Source organism: Chaetodon trifascialis, chromosome 11 (genome assembly GCF_039877785.1).
Source record: "Chaetodon trifascialis isolate fChaTrf1 chromosome 11, fChaTrf1.hap1, whole genome shotgun sequence".
Taxonomy (NCBI): Eukaryota; Metazoa; Chordata; class Actinopteri; order Chaetodontiformes; family Chaetodontidae; genus Chaetodon; species Chaetodon trifascialis.
In genome coordinates, this window is record NC_092066.1 from 9,006,495 (window position 1) to 9,022,747 (window position 16,253).

At 40.5% G+C, this 16,253-nt stretch overlaps 1 protein-coding gene across 4 annotated transcripts in view; it reads left to right on the forward strand.

The window, feature by feature from the left end:
- Positions 1-15,873, forward strand: part of LOC139338642 (pituitary adenylate cyclase-activating polypeptide type I receptor-like) — a 29,301-nt gene extending 13,428 nt beyond the window's left edge. Inside the window, exons 5-15 of one of the 4 annotated variants that reach the window (XM_070973851.1) lie at positions 102-199; positions 282-379; positions 638-770; positions 2,113-2,266; positions 2,439-2,499; positions 3,215-3,284; positions 3,410-3,501; positions 4,679-4,762; positions 6,949-7,078; positions 10,171-10,212; positions 10,821-13,749. In XM_070973851.1, the coding sequence (XP_070829952.1) occupies positions 102-199; positions 282-379; positions 638-770; positions 2,113-2,266; positions 2,439-2,499; positions 3,215-3,284; positions 3,410-3,501; positions 4,679-4,762; positions 6,949-7,078; positions 10,171-10,212; positions 10,821-11,024 (1,166 nt within the window). In that variant the 3' untranslated portion in view covers positions 11,025-13,749. Of the gene's footprint in view, positions 1-101; positions 200-281; positions 380-637; positions 771-2,112; positions 2,267-2,438; positions 2,500-3,214; positions 3,285-3,409; positions 3,502-4,678; positions 4,763-6,948; positions 7,079-10,170; positions 10,213-10,807 lie in introns of all 4 variants that reach the window. The other 3 variants (XM_070973850.1, XM_070973853.1, XM_070973852.1) reach the window with 3 other exon arrangements.
- Positions 15,874-16,253: the final 380 nt, after the last annotated feature.

Below are 16,253 nucleotides of genomic sequence, written 5' to 3' on the forward strand. Positions count from 1 at the left end.
CTGTCTCTCATTTGATTTGATCTTATTTGCATTTTAAAAATTCATTTCATTCAGTTCAATTCAGCCAGAGTCAATGAGGGCATTTTTTTTTTTACCTCCAGAGATGGGCAAGGTCAGTCGAAACTGTACCGAGGACGGCTGGTCTGAACCGTTCCCTCACTATGTGGACGTCTGCTTCTATGACAACACCACTAAACCTGTACGAACTCTTTCACCTCTTCTGAATTTCCTGTTACATTTGCGACAGACACACACGACTAACTCGCTGTCTCCAACGTTAGGACATGTACTACGCCTCAGTCAAGGCCCTGTACACAGTTGGCTACAGCACATCGCTGGTGTCTCTGACTACAGCCATGGCCATTCTCTGCAGATTCAGGTGAGCGTCACAGTGTGGCTCCAAACAAACGTCTCATGTATGCTTGAATCTTCTTTAGTCCTGTAAGAAAAAAACTCTGGGGCATGAGAAATCAAGGATTGTGATTAAGCCTGCAAATAATGGGAGTGAAAATCAGGCACAAACAGCCAGGGGTACGGGGTTAAACACATCCAGCTGCGTTAATTAATTTGTTCTGATGAACTCTTTAAGACTGAAAACGAGATACGATGTGATGTGTTTTCTCTCTCTTCTCTCCAGGAAGCTCCACTGCACCAGGAACTTCATTCACATGAACCTGTTCGTGTCTTTCATCCTGAGAGCCATCTCAGTCTTCATCAAGGATGGCGTGCTGTACGCTCAGGAGGACAGCGACCACTGCTTCGTCCACACAGTCAGTCACAGCAGCGACTAATATAAAAATACACAGTCCGTGGCTGATAAACGATGTTTCCATCAACAGGAAAGAAAACAAGCTTGTTTGGTTATTAATTAATGAAAACAATGAATGGGTTATTTTCGATTCACAAGGTTAATGATTTCATTAATTCAAATTTGAAGCAGATAATTGCCAAATAAGGCCTTTATTATTCTTAGTTATCCCCACCCTGCCAAAATAATCACTGGCAGTTTTGAACCAGTGTAAGAAGTTCACAGAGTGTTGGCAGCCGCAAAATGTTTTCAAGATTATCGGTTTAATCGGTTCCAGAGAGCTTCATTAAAGGATTTCATCGAAGTGCAGCCACTCATTTTCTGAAGGAAAGCATGCATGTAAAATATGATCAGGGCTGTTCTGTTTGAGAAGTAAAGACAGTGGGCTTGAAACACTTCTCCTCCAGTCTTTTCTGTTTGATATGCGTCTTTGAAGGAACTTCAATCACATGTAAATTTTACGAAAAGCAAACACACTATTAGATGACTAATACTCTCTGATTACAAATGCAGAACAAGCTCTTAGCCTTTGTCTGGTAACAATACATTGCTCACTCTTGCAAAGCAGGCATGATAAATAAACCTAATTAGGTACGTTAATGGCTTCAGTAAGGCCAGTGTAAATCCTCTACTAGGGTCTTATTAACATATCAATGGGCACTTTGCCCTTTTTGTCAAACCCGCTGCTTTTCCGTTGTTGCTATGGCGATCACAGGTCACCAGCGTGGCTGTGGTGGTGTAACTGGTTGACCCCACTCAGAATATGGACTCTTTAATTAACATGATGTCATTAGATTACAGCCCATCTGACATGTAGGTGGGTGTGAAAACGCTTTAATCCACATATAGCTGCTAATGCTACATTTTCAGGGTAATGGCAGCGTGGCGCACTGTGGCGCAGCCCCGTCACCCCCGTGACAATGATCTCTGTTTACACTGTGATTTACAGGAATAAGGACGTTTGTCACTCCGACATTTATTGTCTGGAGCTTTTAAAAGAAAGGCCAACCATCACACATGGATTTTACATTTTAAGGCTGCAACAAAATGTGGATAAAAGAACGATGCGCAGTTTAAGAACATATTTAGATGTACCTTGAATTTTAAAGGCTGAACACATGGCTGATGGTACCTTTCATATTTTTTATGTACTTGATATTGTTGCAGAGTTGGCAATCGCTTGTAAGTGCGATGACAGGAAATCCAGAGTGCTTCAAATAACGATTGTCCAACATCAGATGTGAAATCACAGGTAAAAGATCACCTGCCTTTGCTCTACTAATGCACCGTGTGTCCCCGTGCAGGTGGCGTGTAAAGCCGTGATGGTTTTCTTCCATTACTGCGTCATGTCCAACTATTTCTGGCTGTTCATTGAAGGTCTGTATCTCTTCACTCTGCTGGTGGAGACTTTCTTCCCTGAGAGACGCTACTTCTACTGGTACACCATTGTAGGATGGGGTGAGTGTTTATTCTTGAGCAGCAGTATCATCAATAGTAGAGAGTAGCAACTTCCTGTCATTACAGAATATGTTGGTGTTGCACAAAGCCTGGCTGGACTAATGACAAAGTGCTCTAATAACTGTAAATACTGCATTTTTCTCCAATGCATTAATGATGACTGTCATTTCAGGAACTCCCACCATTTGTGTCACCGTCTGGGCAGTTCTGAGGCTCCACTTTCATAACACTGGGTATAACACCTCCTCCAACTTGAGATTCACCCCCAGAAAAGGAAGAAATGCATGTTAGCTGTTTTCACAGTGTGTAAGGCGCTAAGAGCAGAGAAAAGAGGCCGAGGCCGTCTTCTTCTTCTTCTTCTTCTTCTTCTGCTGAGAACTGCATGCAGAAGACTAAAATTCATATTAAGATAACTCCTTGTCAGTGTGTCAGTTCTACACCTGGCAACTATGCAATTTAAGATGCAGCTGCAGTAATTTAAGGGAACTGATGAGACCTGGCAACGTCTTCAAAATTATTCAAATCCAACCAGCTGTTTTAAAACTGAACATAAGTAAGATGTCAATATTTTAGCATGCAGATTAAACCCTTAAGAGGGTTTGGGCTGTTAAGCAAGTTCTTGTTTTCCTTTGCCTCCATCTTTAGCTTTTATCATTTCTTGTGCACACTGCAGGATGTTCATATCTGAGTGTATGCAAACAAACAACATTTAGAATTATTAGACTGATTATCTTGATTTGGTTCAGTCAGAATTTTTTTCCTCTTTTCTTCAGTCTGCGTCCATTTTAAATCCTCCACTCCTCCCTGACCCTCTCTCCCACCATCCTTACTCTGCAAATGGCCACTTGATTGACGTATTTTATGGTGCTATGTGTTACCGAGTGTGGAGAGAAAGTGAAGGAGACCATGCTGAATGATCATTGAAATGCAGTTCTCCTCCTCCACCAGATGCTGGGATACAAATGAGAACACTGCCCTCTGGTGGGTGATCAAAGGACCAGTCGTGGCCTCCATTATGGTAGGACAGATGCTGACTTGTTCATTCAGTTGTTTTTGTGCAGTCATTTTTTTCATACATGCTCACTCACTGCTGAATTGACAGCTTGTAGAGATTTATGCTATTTGTGTTTTGTTTTTGCTCAGATTAATTTTGTCCTCTTCATTGGAATTATCATCATCCTGGTCCAGAAGCTGCAGTCTCCTGATATTGGAGGGAACGAATCCAGCATTTATCTGTAAGTAACAGACATCAAACATATTGATGCCAGTGTTATATGTCTTCAGAAAATACTGTGTGTGTGTGTGCGTGTGTTTGTGTGTGAGAGAGGAAAAAATATTGTACATAAACTCAATAATGTGACTGAACATGATTTTCAGATCTCCCCCTTCACTTTTGCTTAAAGGATAAGGGCGTCGATGTTTTGTTAGTTTTCTTACTGTCAACAAATGTCATGAGAATATCAAAACCAAAACTGAATTCATCCCACCAACAAGTGTTGCCTGTGCAGCAAAGTCTGATATATTTTACTCCTCTGTGCAATAGAGCTTCATTGTTATCTAAAAAAAAACTATTAAAAACAGATCAGTGGGCGACACTGCTGCACTGGGTGACATGTTCCTTCGTTATGATGAACCGTGTAGTTTATTTTGAGTCACACCCACATCCACCACGCTGCTGCTGTAAATACTCGCTCGAGCACCAAATGTTTATTCATCCGTGGCTGAAAATAAACCCCAACAAATTCACTATTTCCTCTTGGATGAGTAACGTGCTTCAACTACCGAGCCTTTTTTTAAAAATAAGAAACTATATATTTGGGATTTACAGTCAGGACTAATGCTTGCGGGACAGACAGGGCAGGTAAGCTGGAAAGTATTGAGTAAAGGAATCACACATTGTTGGTTTTGGTGTTTTCATGGGATTTGTTTATGATAAGAAAAAAGTGAAATATCAACATAACACCCTGGACACAAGATGAAACTCTGTGGGCATTATCTAATATTTACATAATTCTCATTTCTATTGAATTTTCACTGAGGAACCGTGCATTTATAAATGCCATAACAGTCTTAATTTGAAATCTTTATCAATACCTCTGCTCCCATCCCAGGTACTTTTCAGAATATGCTCATTTGTAGTACCTGTTGGCAGGAAGCTTGAGCCTCATTATGGAGTTGTACTGCAGCCAGACATCACTCCTGTTCTGCTCCCGCAGGACGCCGTCTTTTGAGGCCCTGCAGATAATGTCATTCTCATCTGTTGCTTGGACCTGTGTGTGCGTGACGAAGTGTAAAGATGGTTGTATGAGGCGGTGTGTGTGATTATGTGCGTGTGTGTGTTGCGTGAGACTGTGTGTCTGTGTCCCTAAAGACGCTGTCTTTGTTGTATTGTGTTGTCTTTGTGCTGTGTAGCAGCTGTGCTCAGAAATGCTTCAGTGAGCCCACACAGGCTGTTCAGCATTCGTGCAGGATGTCAGAGTTATCCACCATCACACTGTAAGTGTGTGTGTGTGTGTGTGTGTGTGTGTGTGTCTGTCTGTCTGTCTGTCTGTCTTGTGTTAACTGCATGTGTGTGTGTGTATGTGTGTTTGTGTGTGTTTTACACCAGGGGTTCTTAGAAGTTTTTTAATGGCCTGAACTCCCAAATGAATCATCTCACACACCTTAATGCACACGTGTTTGTACCTCGGCACTTGTGAGGACCACCCTCATTGACATAATGCATCCTCCAGTGCAGGGCTGCCCAAAGCGGACCCTGTGGGCCAAAGCTGGCCCGTCATAAGGTTCAATTTGGACAGCTAGATAACAAAAAAATTTAAATTGATTAATTTATAAACTAAATCACTTTTTATGCTGTTTTATCTTTAATGAGGTACAAATGTTTTTTAAATATGTGGGATCCTTTATGAGTGATTGTTTTTCATAATTTGGGCCCCCCTGCTCGAGCCCCTAACCCTAAACACCACAGCTGCATAGCTGCATGCTCAACCCAAACCCGTACCTTTCTTTCCTTGTCCTCTCAAAAACATACAAGCACACAAACACAGACATGCACACCAAATTGATCACATTTAGTTGAGTTGTTTCTCTGGTAACACTGCAGAGACAGCGGCATAAAATGTTACATCCCCTTGTTGATCACAATGGTGCATCTCACACTGAAAGAGTTCACAGAATAATGGTTTTGTTCTGCTCCTTCAGGACCCCTGGGGTTCACTGGACTGCACTATAAACACCCTGTGTTGCACATTTGTGTCTTCTGTCCTTTGAAGGTGTTGTTTGTCGTGTGCTTGCGTGTATTTCCATTCCTTTCGTGTGCGTCAGACACTATGTTTTGCTGCATGATACATGCTGCAGAGACAAGGACAGAAATAAAACTCTATATGAGTACAGGGACAGACTGCACATGCCTGCACTTATGTGCTTATGTGTCTCAGTCTCAATCTCAATCTTGTGATGATCTTCATCTAAAAATGGATTAGTTCACTAAATCTAACATTAGTCCTAAAGAATAACAATTCTATGTTTGTGTAATGTTTTATGTGTAATTCTATGTTTTTCTATATTGTCACCAAATTCCATAAAAGACCAAAACCACAACAATGATCACTCACTCACTCTGTCTTCCTGACCCTGTCTGTGACGCACATCCTCATGTCCACTTATTCAATAAGGATGTAGATCTTTAAAACAGGGTGGGAAATGCATAGTTTCAATTTATTTAAAAAAAATAAATAAATCACTGTAATTTCCTCAAGAATCTGCGTTTGTTAGGAGCTATTTTTAGCTGTGGATTCATACATATTTGGTGCTCTAGTGAGCATTTACACCAGCAGGACGGTGCATGTGGGGACTGACACACAAAAAAAAGACAAAATAAACTACAGTCCCCTGGTTCATCATTAGGAAGGAACAAGTCATCCAGTGCAACACCATGTTGAGAATAATTTTTGGACAACAATGAAATAACCCACAGATTCCACTGGTGTGGCTGCCTCGTGTCCAGGCTGCAGCATGGCTAATCACAGTCATTCTAGACAATGTTTGTGAGTCCACCAAAGGCACCGCAGTGCATTTCAGAAGTGCCCCAGAAGCGACTCTGCTCTGCCCCACTGAAAATACATGCCTTGACTATTTGTGATGGAAGCTGAGCACCAGAGACGGTTCAGAAACAAGACAGCGCACATAAGACTCATTTGCTATATCTGGCCCAACTTGCAATGCATCATCTTTTGCTATAAAACCCCTTTAGGCTACATTTAGCAGATCACACTGGGCAGGAAGTCAGACACAGCAATGAGGACTCTGTGCAGACTCCCACTGTTGGTTTTGACCTTTTCACAGGATTTGCTGACAACAAAAGAAATTCAAAAATATCCCCAGCTTTCTCCTTAAATATGAATACTAAAAATAATTATCTAATTTTGTGTCTGTATTTTAAACAGCATTGATGCCTCGACAGAACTTGAAGATCAGAAGAGATTCATTTAGTTTTAAATTTGTAACTTGACTTAAAATTGAAAGCTGTGTACCAGTAGTCAGAAAGTGTCTTAACGTTGCATCACCAGCTCTGTTCTTGCATCACATCCAGCTGACCAGAAGCGGTAAAACATGACTTTGATTTTTGTGTTTGACTTATACCTCAATCTTATTAAACTGTGTGTGTTTGTGTGTGTGTGTAGGCGTCTGGCGCGCTCCACCCTCCTGCTCATCCCCCTGTTTGGAATTCACTACACTGTGTTCGCCTTCTCACCTGAAGATGTCAGCAAGAGGGAGAGACTGGTCTTTGAACTGGGACTGGGGTCCTTCCAGGTTCGTTTTCACAGTTCTTACAGCTCCTCGAAAGTCTGGCTTGAATTAAAGAGAAATACCAGATGATGGATGAGAGAGCATAATAATATATAATGATGAATCATCTGAGTATTCAAAGATACAAAGAGGCTCTTTAGGACTAGTGACATTCAAACCAAGTCTTCTGCCTTCATGATCCAGAGCTATGCAGCGAGCTAAACACACTTCCAAAAAGGCAAATCTGTGAATCTAAACATTATTGGACTTGAGTGATACCATAAACACTATTTTAAAAAAAATACAGTAAGAATGAATCAGTATAGAGACAAGGAAGCAACATAAAAGTGCAGACCAGCAGTCAAATTAGGGACATTGGGCTCTATTTTCGACTCCGCCGCCGGCGCAGTGGTATATTCGAGCGGCGCAGGCAGGCGCACGGCGCATTTGGTATTTTGGTAGACCGAGGCGTACAGAGGTGCGCCAGGATGGGCGTTGCGGCGCAGTAGGGGGGAGGTGTCGGCATAATGGCCAGCGCTGAAAGCTCGCCACCTCAGACCTGGTCAACTCTGTGCGCCGGCGGCGCAAGTGGATTTTCGTAAACCGGCGGAGTCGTGCGCTCACATTACCAACACATCACAGTCAGGTTTCCACGGTGTCTGGCATTTCACTGCGATCAATTATTAGCAAAAGCCGCGATTCAATGCAACTATCTGAGTCAGCGCATACAGTCAGACCTAAATTTATATATTTTGATCAGTATCTCATCTGACCACATCGAAAGCGCGTTCGGCACGCGTAATGGTCACTCAACCTGACTGAATGTACACAGGTGAAACAGGGATGTCTGGTGATCTGTGACTCAAATTGCCTGGTGACAAACGTGTATGCCACTTTCCCCGGGTCGGCACATGACTCGTTCATCCGGCGAATTCTAGCATCCCTACAGTCTTTCAGGGGGACACCCCTCTGGATGTGTGGCTGCTAGGTAATAACGGCTATCCTCTGAAAACGTGATGACGCCATCTATCACACCGTCAACAAGACGGCAGCGTGGTTTTAACGGTGTTTTCAGCAGTGCTCGGTCAGTCATCGAACGCACACTGCGATCAATAATTAGCAACAGCGACGATTCAATGCAGCTATCTGAGTCAGCACATACAGTCAGACCTAAATTTATATATTTTGATCAGTATCTCATCTGACGACATCGAAAGCGCGTTCGGCACGCGTAATGTTCACTCGCCCTGACCGAATGTGCACAGGTGAAACAGGAATGAGAACTAATCGGTTAACGTCGCTGTGCCAACCAGAAACAGCCGTGGCATCCTACAGAGCATATATACTGCATCATCTCAGAGCACGAGACAGACGCATGGAAAAAACGTAAGTGATGATCGCTGTCCGCTATTACCCACGTCATTTCATTCCAAATACAAATGTTATCATAGTAATGCTTAACGTTATCTACAAAGATGGAGTACATCATTGCTTTGAGGAGGATGAGTAGGAGGAGGAAGATTTACCATCTAAGGACCTCATATTTAGACATCAGAATCAGAATCAGAAATCCTTTATTTATTCCCGAGGGGAAATTGTTTTTGTTGCAGTGCTCCTTACAAGAATAGAATTAGAATAAAATTAGAAAAGAAAGAGAGAACTATATACATAAAAAGCAAATATAAAAACAAAATATTTATATTGAGTATATATATATGTCAGGCGACATGAGTGACGTCAGTCTCCTGGAAACTTGCCATGCGCCTCGCCAGCGGTGTTCTTAAAGGTGAGGCGAGGAGCTGCTGTGATTGGTGAAAATTTGACTGGCTGTGCCAAACCCACTCCACGCCTTCTCCCCTCCCTCTTTCCGAGTTGCGCCGCTGGGTGTGACTGAAATGAGAAGGAGGTGGAGATGCGCCGGCGGCGCAGCTCACGAAAATGCCAAAGTCTGCGCCGCCACGCCCCATCGGCGCAGCGGACCTGACTTTGCGCCGCGCCTGCGCCGCGCTGGTGGGAGTTGAATATAGAGCCCACTGTCTCTAGTTCAAGACAGTCATTACCAGAATAGACACACTGCATCTGAAATCACTCCCTGATTCACTCATTCACTCCCTGTAATAGACTGTAAATACTTCACTGTGTGAGAGCGGTAAATCACAGTAAATTAAGCTTTCAGACACATCATTTTGTTTTATTGTTGATATAAAGAGACTAATTTTAGATCTATAAATATGATGCATTGCATTGTGGGATTGTTAGCAGGTCAACTAGTGTACAGGCCATGGACCCTCCTTGTTTTTTTACAGTTAACTGTATTAGCAACACATTAGCCTCAGAGCTAATATAGTGGCTAGTGTAGTGGCTAGCTTAGTTAGTTGGCAGTAAAGTGATCACAGAACAATTAAATTAACAAACAGCTCTAATGTAAAGAATACTTGCATGATACTTAATGAATTTTACCGTTTAGAGCCCATGTGGTGTAAATAAACGATTCCTGTCAACATTTGCCTGGTCACAGATCAGACAAAATGGCGGATGGAACAATGTCAGTTAAACTGTAACTGCTGTGGAACTGTGCCAGTTGTGGTTGCTACTAGCAACAGTATGTTCAGCTGAGAGCAGCTGCTGGTGACAGAAGACAGGCCACAGATCACATGTAGACAAAGTAAGATCACTGCCCGATGCTTTCAGACGAAAAGGTCAGATGTTTGACAGATACATTGTTATTAGTGTTGATACAATTAGTTGATTAATCAATCAGTCAATCAACAGTAAATCAGTCTGCAACCATGTCAGTGATTTTAGAAACATAATGCCAAATATTCGCTAGTTCCAGCCAGAGGGAAATATAAACAGCAGTACTTTATTCTATCATGGAAAATGTTACAGACCAGTGGACATGATATGCAGTTTACTGATGACGCATTACAGTTCCTGGATGCTGAACTTTTCAAACAGTTACTCCTTTCTGCCTTTCAGAGCTGTCAGCACGCATATTTTGTGGTATAGATTTCAAAAATAATGGCTGACCATTTTTAAAGTTTAACCATGCCTCCATCAGACTCTTTCTGATATGTCTTATGTCTTGGATTTGTTGTCTCCATTCTCATTCTCAGGGCTTTGTTGTAGCTGTCCTCTACTGTTTCCTCAATGGAGAGGTAAGCTTTTGTCCCTGTTCACTTATTATATTTATTCAAATTTTCATCAACATTGATACCAGAAATCAATGTGGATTGCATTTGAGCATATTTTAGGATAGATATCTTTAAATGTGTGTTATTTATTACCCAAAACTTGACTTTAGTCCCTTTATTTAGCATTTCTGGTAATTGGACTGCTTTTACATCGCACTTTTCAAGTCTATGGACCACTCACACACACACAATCATACACTGATGGCAGAGGATGTCATGCCAGGTGCAAAACTGTTCGTCAGGAGTGATACAGTTCTTACTATCCAGTGTGGGGGTCAGGATCTTGCCCAAGGCAACTTCAACATGCAGGGGCCGACAATCAAATCACACTCTCTGTATATAAGGTCAAACCTAATGGCTGGCCTCTAATGTAAAATATGTAGACTTATACTGTCAATAATTCACAAGCTTTTTATACACCAGGTACAAATCCTTCATTGAATTATAACTGTTGACAAATATCTGAATAAACACAACACCTTGCCACACAACCTAAGTGTACTGTACCTGTCCATGGAGCTGGTCCAGCTTAAAGTACATTAAAAATGACCTTGTGAAGTTTCTCCCTGAAGGTGCAGTCGGAGATCAAGAGGAAATGGCGCAGCTGGACGGTGAACCGGTACTTTGCTGTGGACCTGAAGCAGCAAAGGCACCCTTCGTTGGCCAGCAGTGGAGTGAACGGCGGGACTCAGCTGTCAATCCTCAGCAAGAGCAGCTCCCAGATACGCATGTCCAGCCCGCTGGCGGAGAACGCCAACATCAGCCTCCCGACCTGAGCATCTGACCAGCAGGAGTCAACTTCAAGGTGCCGTTCCACTTAATGTACATCCTGACCAACCAGAACAGACCAAAGTGGCCCCTCACACCTCTTACGTTCTGTAGTTTGGCCTTTAGAAAATGGGGTATTTCTGAAAGCATTTACTGTAGATTATTAGAGTTGCACAGCTGGCTTTCATACTTTTCATTTGACAATACAATGTAATTACATTTGTTTTGAATATTTTAGTTGACTCTGTAGATTGTGATCTTTTACGATTAATAGATTTACAGACAACTCAAATTCCACTCCATTTATTAAAAAAGAAATTCCCTTCCTACCAGTGTTTTTATTTTAAATTTAGACCCTGTTACTGTTTAACTTCTAAATGATATCAATGTAGTTTAGGGGCCAAAAAACAGTACTTTTTGTAGGAAAAAAAAAAGGTTAAACGTCAAAAGTATGGGGTCATATTTGGCTGTTGGTGTATAAAGTAAATGTGCTTCAAAGTGCCATATGGTTGTCTGACTGGATCTGATCTCAGAACAGCCCAAAGTTGAAAAATCAATCAAACGCAGAACAGCTTGCTTGTACAAATGCTCATTGTTTAAATGTTTCATTTTTCTACAATCAGCCGTAAGTACAGAGTATGTCAAAACATATTTTGAAAAAAACAAAAACAAAAAAAAACCTCATGGACTTTGTAAATAGTTACTTTTGGTGTCTTGATCAGAATTTCTTTCTTTTGCCTAATACAGTATTGTAATGACCTTTTCAAACAAAAGGAACTGGAGCCCAAATCTGTAGATTTCATCACATATCCTGAGGACCCAGAAGACCCTGCCCACTATATTCTGAACTATTTGTTTGTATGAAATAAACACACGCACACACGCGCACGCACGCACCTACGCGCACACACACACACACACACACACACACACACACACACACACACACACACACACACACACACACACACACACACACAGAGTGTCTAACTTAGTGCCAACTTGAGTGAGCACTATAGGGCATTGGTTCCCAACCTGAATGTCACGGGATGAATCAGAGAAGTCATGAGATGTCAGAAGTGGGGAAGAAGAACAATATTTTTCTGTTTCATGTCTTCAGGCTTCAAAAATATAAAAAAAAAAAAGTGTCCAAGAAGGTAAAATCACACTTTGGTTTCAGTTCAGCTCGTAGAAATTCATAGCTTTTGATTTTATATTGTATTAAAGGGTCACAAGATAAAGGCTGGGAACCACTGCTGTGGAGGATAGTGCAGTACCTGAGGAAATACAAATTTAAATGAAAAACTAACAAAGAAGATTTAAAATGTACACTCTGAACTGATTTATCCTTACAGCTAGTGTCAGTGTAGAGCCTTTAGTTGCGCTACAGTACTTTCCTCCAGTTGATTTTCCCTGTCACAGACATGTCAGTCATGTCCTTGCAGACTGTGAACATAAACAGTACTTGTGCCATTTAGTGGACGCTGTTATCCAAAGCTCCTCATAGTGCCATGACTTTCTATGTGCAGCATTTTATCGTAGGCATTGAGTATCAAACCCTCGACATGCTCTTAAAGATAAAGATGGTCTCTTTTCGCTGAGCCTCAACCCATTGTGCCATATTAAACCTCTTCATTTAATTTTTGTTAAATTAACCGTCTCCTACACTCATATTCCAAAGTGCCTAGTCAGTCACAAATAGCTACCACTTTTATTTACAGTACAATGAACAGATATGTTAAAGGTGTAGAAAGAATGTACAGAGTGGTGTGTTTTCTTGTGGGTCCCTTTGCAAAGTTATGCTTTTTCATTTTGTGCTACAAAAAAAATGTTTTGCTCATTTATGAGCACCATGGTGGCTTTGACAGGACTTGAGTAATAGCTCTCCATCATCACTGCTGAATTTCACCTCTTTGTTACAATTATCATCTCTTCAAGGTGATTGCAAGTCCATTTCATTTCAGTGCCAACATCAAACACATAAATGACTTCAAAATAGAAACAGTATGTGTCGTCGCAGTCAACACAAATGCTTTAATGTGACAGCTCTTGACAATCGCAAAGTGTTGCCCATTTTCTCTTTCTGTGGGGTTTCTTTGCCTCTCTGTCTGTTTCTCTTTCGGTTTGTGCACAAAGCAAGCTAACAACACCTGTCCAGATGGGGAAATTAAATGAAACTCTGATTACAAAGAAGCTGGAATGCAGTGTAAAACATGCATTAAGAAATGCAAAGATGCAATGATTTGCAAATACTTTTCCGGTGATATTCAACTGAATACAGTATAAGAGATGATATTTAATGTTCAAACTGAATTTTCAAGTGTCAGATGCATTCAGTTTTTACCTACATTTTACACAGTGTTCCAACTTTTCTGAAATTTGGATTGTAAGATGAAATATGGAATGATGTGTACAGGAGGATTTATCCACAATATCTACTCCAGATATTTATTTTTTGTACTTTCATCTGAGTGGATTGACAGAATGTAGTATATTTAAACAATGGATTCATGGTATTGTTGAGCAGATAAGAATGTATATTTATTTTCCATAAAGCAGTGCCATGTGAAATGACTCAATGTACAGTATACATGCTTTCTTATGTGTGTAATTTAGTTGAATGCCTAAAGTATGATTTCATTACATTGATTGATGTTGAGTTTCTTGGTCAGAGTGCCATAAATGTATTGCCATGGTGGGAGATGTGTGGCACAATGTGTCATTTTTGATTTTAAAGAAAACAAAAAACATTATTGGGAAATTGCTGTCCAAAGCTGCTCATGATATTGTGAGGGATAAAACAGATTTAACCTCTTAAAATCAAGATAAAACATACACACTACTGAAGAGATGCATCGGTTTTATGCATCTGCTTGGCTGCTTTTGGACAAAACAATGAGACACAACACTTATCAAGAGTACTAAAAATGTATTTTTAATTACGAAGGGTTTAGAGGGTGGAACCGGTGCGTCAGATAAAACACAAAGTGTGTACGAGGGTGTGATAAAAACCACTCTGCTGCTTACGTGTTCTATCACCAGCCGTCACTCTGAGTCTGAATCAGCTCAGATGGAAACGACCATGTCTCAAAGCTGTTACTGTCTGTGAAAAGAGGAGTCGAAAACTCCTTACTTGACCATGTCTGTGCTGTATATTTGTTTACCACAAGGTGGCAACCAAGTGTTAGTATTTGAGTTTGATAGTTTAACAGAGAGGGGGAATTTTGACTGTCAATGATATGTTTTTTGAGGCTTGTACTTTGGACTTTTGGATGAAATAGGATTTGGGGTGGACATCGAGACACCTATATGCCACATGCTTAACACTGTTCATATCTACTGTTTGTGATTTGATCAGATTTTTCTGATGAGGCCTGATGTGCAACCCTTAAACAGCTGCAAGTTGGTGATTTTGTTATAGTGCCCCCTCTCATACCTAAAATTTTCTTCCTGCTCACTTTAGTTTCAAAACAAACTGTGAATTGTGTGATTTTCAATACATTTACTAATATGGGACATCTGCACTTTTTTGTCCTGCAACAAAATCAGGCAGCGTAACTTTTAGCTTAATTTTAGCTAAAGCTGACCACACCTCTCTTCACCCACACGCCTCTTCTCACAATTAATTTAGCATTACGGTAACACATAAATCTTTATATATGTGTCAAAGAAAAGCCTGTGACATGTTTTCTTAAAGCAACAGTCTGACATTTTGGGAAATGTATTCACTTTTCTGCAGAGAGTAACATGAAAAGATTACCATGATCCCATGTCTGCATGCTGAATGTGATATTACATTCAGCCATTTAGCTTAGCTTAGCACAAAGACTGGAAGCAGGGGGAAACAGCTAGCCTGGCTCCGAACCTCATTTAACTCCCTGTGAAACCGTCTTTCTAACACTTCATTTTTTGTACAGATACACATAAAATTAATTAGTGACCTACTAGCTAATGTCAACCAGCTAGTGGTTTCCCCCCAGCTGGTAAACAGCTAGTTAGGAGGGATGTTAGCTAACTACAGCAATAAATAACACATCTACTAACTAGCTATTGCCCACCTAGCTGTTAGATAAAACAGCCAGCTAGTAGATATTAGCTAATTATTAGCTAATTTATATCGACTAGCAAGCTATTTGCACCTTGAAATTAGATAAAACACTGAATTAGCAGATATTAGCAAACAGTAGTTATTTTATATCTACTAGCTAGCAACCCCATTTCCAGTCTTTGTCGTATTAATCTTCTCATTTAACTCTCAACAAAAAAGCTAATTTTGCCTCTCAAATTATCAAACTATTCTTTTCTGTAACTATTCTCAGTGTGGCGAGTCTCTGTGTTTAGATGACTTTTCTTTGACGGTTGTGTGTGTTGAGCCAGTTTTATCAAGTGTTGAGTGTATGTGTGTGAGTTCTGTTGATTGCCAATGAATTTTTGAATGTACCAATGTTGCTCAGCTGCTATTAAATGTCTCCTGCTATGAATTTGCCATGGTGTACAAATGATGTCTTTTCTTGATCATATATACAGTACACTGTATATGTATATTTTTGGCACACAGGTGGACCTGTAATGTTTGTGACCGTGTTTTTGTATGTTTATGTTTATGTAACTGTTTTCAGAGTGTGTGTGAGTATGTTTGAAAGGAGAGAGTGTATTCTGTATGCATGTGTATGTAATGACAAGCATTCATGAGCACATAAGTAACTTAAATGTCAAAAGAATATCTATGAACGCTCATACATATTATGTTCTACCTGTGACAGTGTGTTATGTGTAAAATGCGTTTTGGTGTCCAACATTCAAGTCCAAGGTTGTGTAAATTTGACTGAAGATTAAATCTATCTGTGGTAAATTGTATTTAGTGGACAGTGTGTTTATTTCACTCAGCTGCCCTATCCAGCTATTGTTTCTCTTCCCTCGTGTTTAGTTTTGAGCACCCAAAAATCCAATTCAAAGTCCATAAAAACAGATCATGAACAATATTTTGCCTCAATCCCATTATCTGGAAATCAAATTTACAATACAATACGTTGATGAAATTCATTACTAATTAAAAGGCCTATTCAATGATCAAACACAAAAACAGAGCGGTCAATACTTCTCAAACAACAGAAGTTTCATTTATTACTGTTTCCCCTACACAGGCCAACCATCACTAGATCCACAAGAACAACAATGGAAATATAGCATATTCAATATAAAATAAAGTGCAACATTAAATGATAATGTGTACTGAC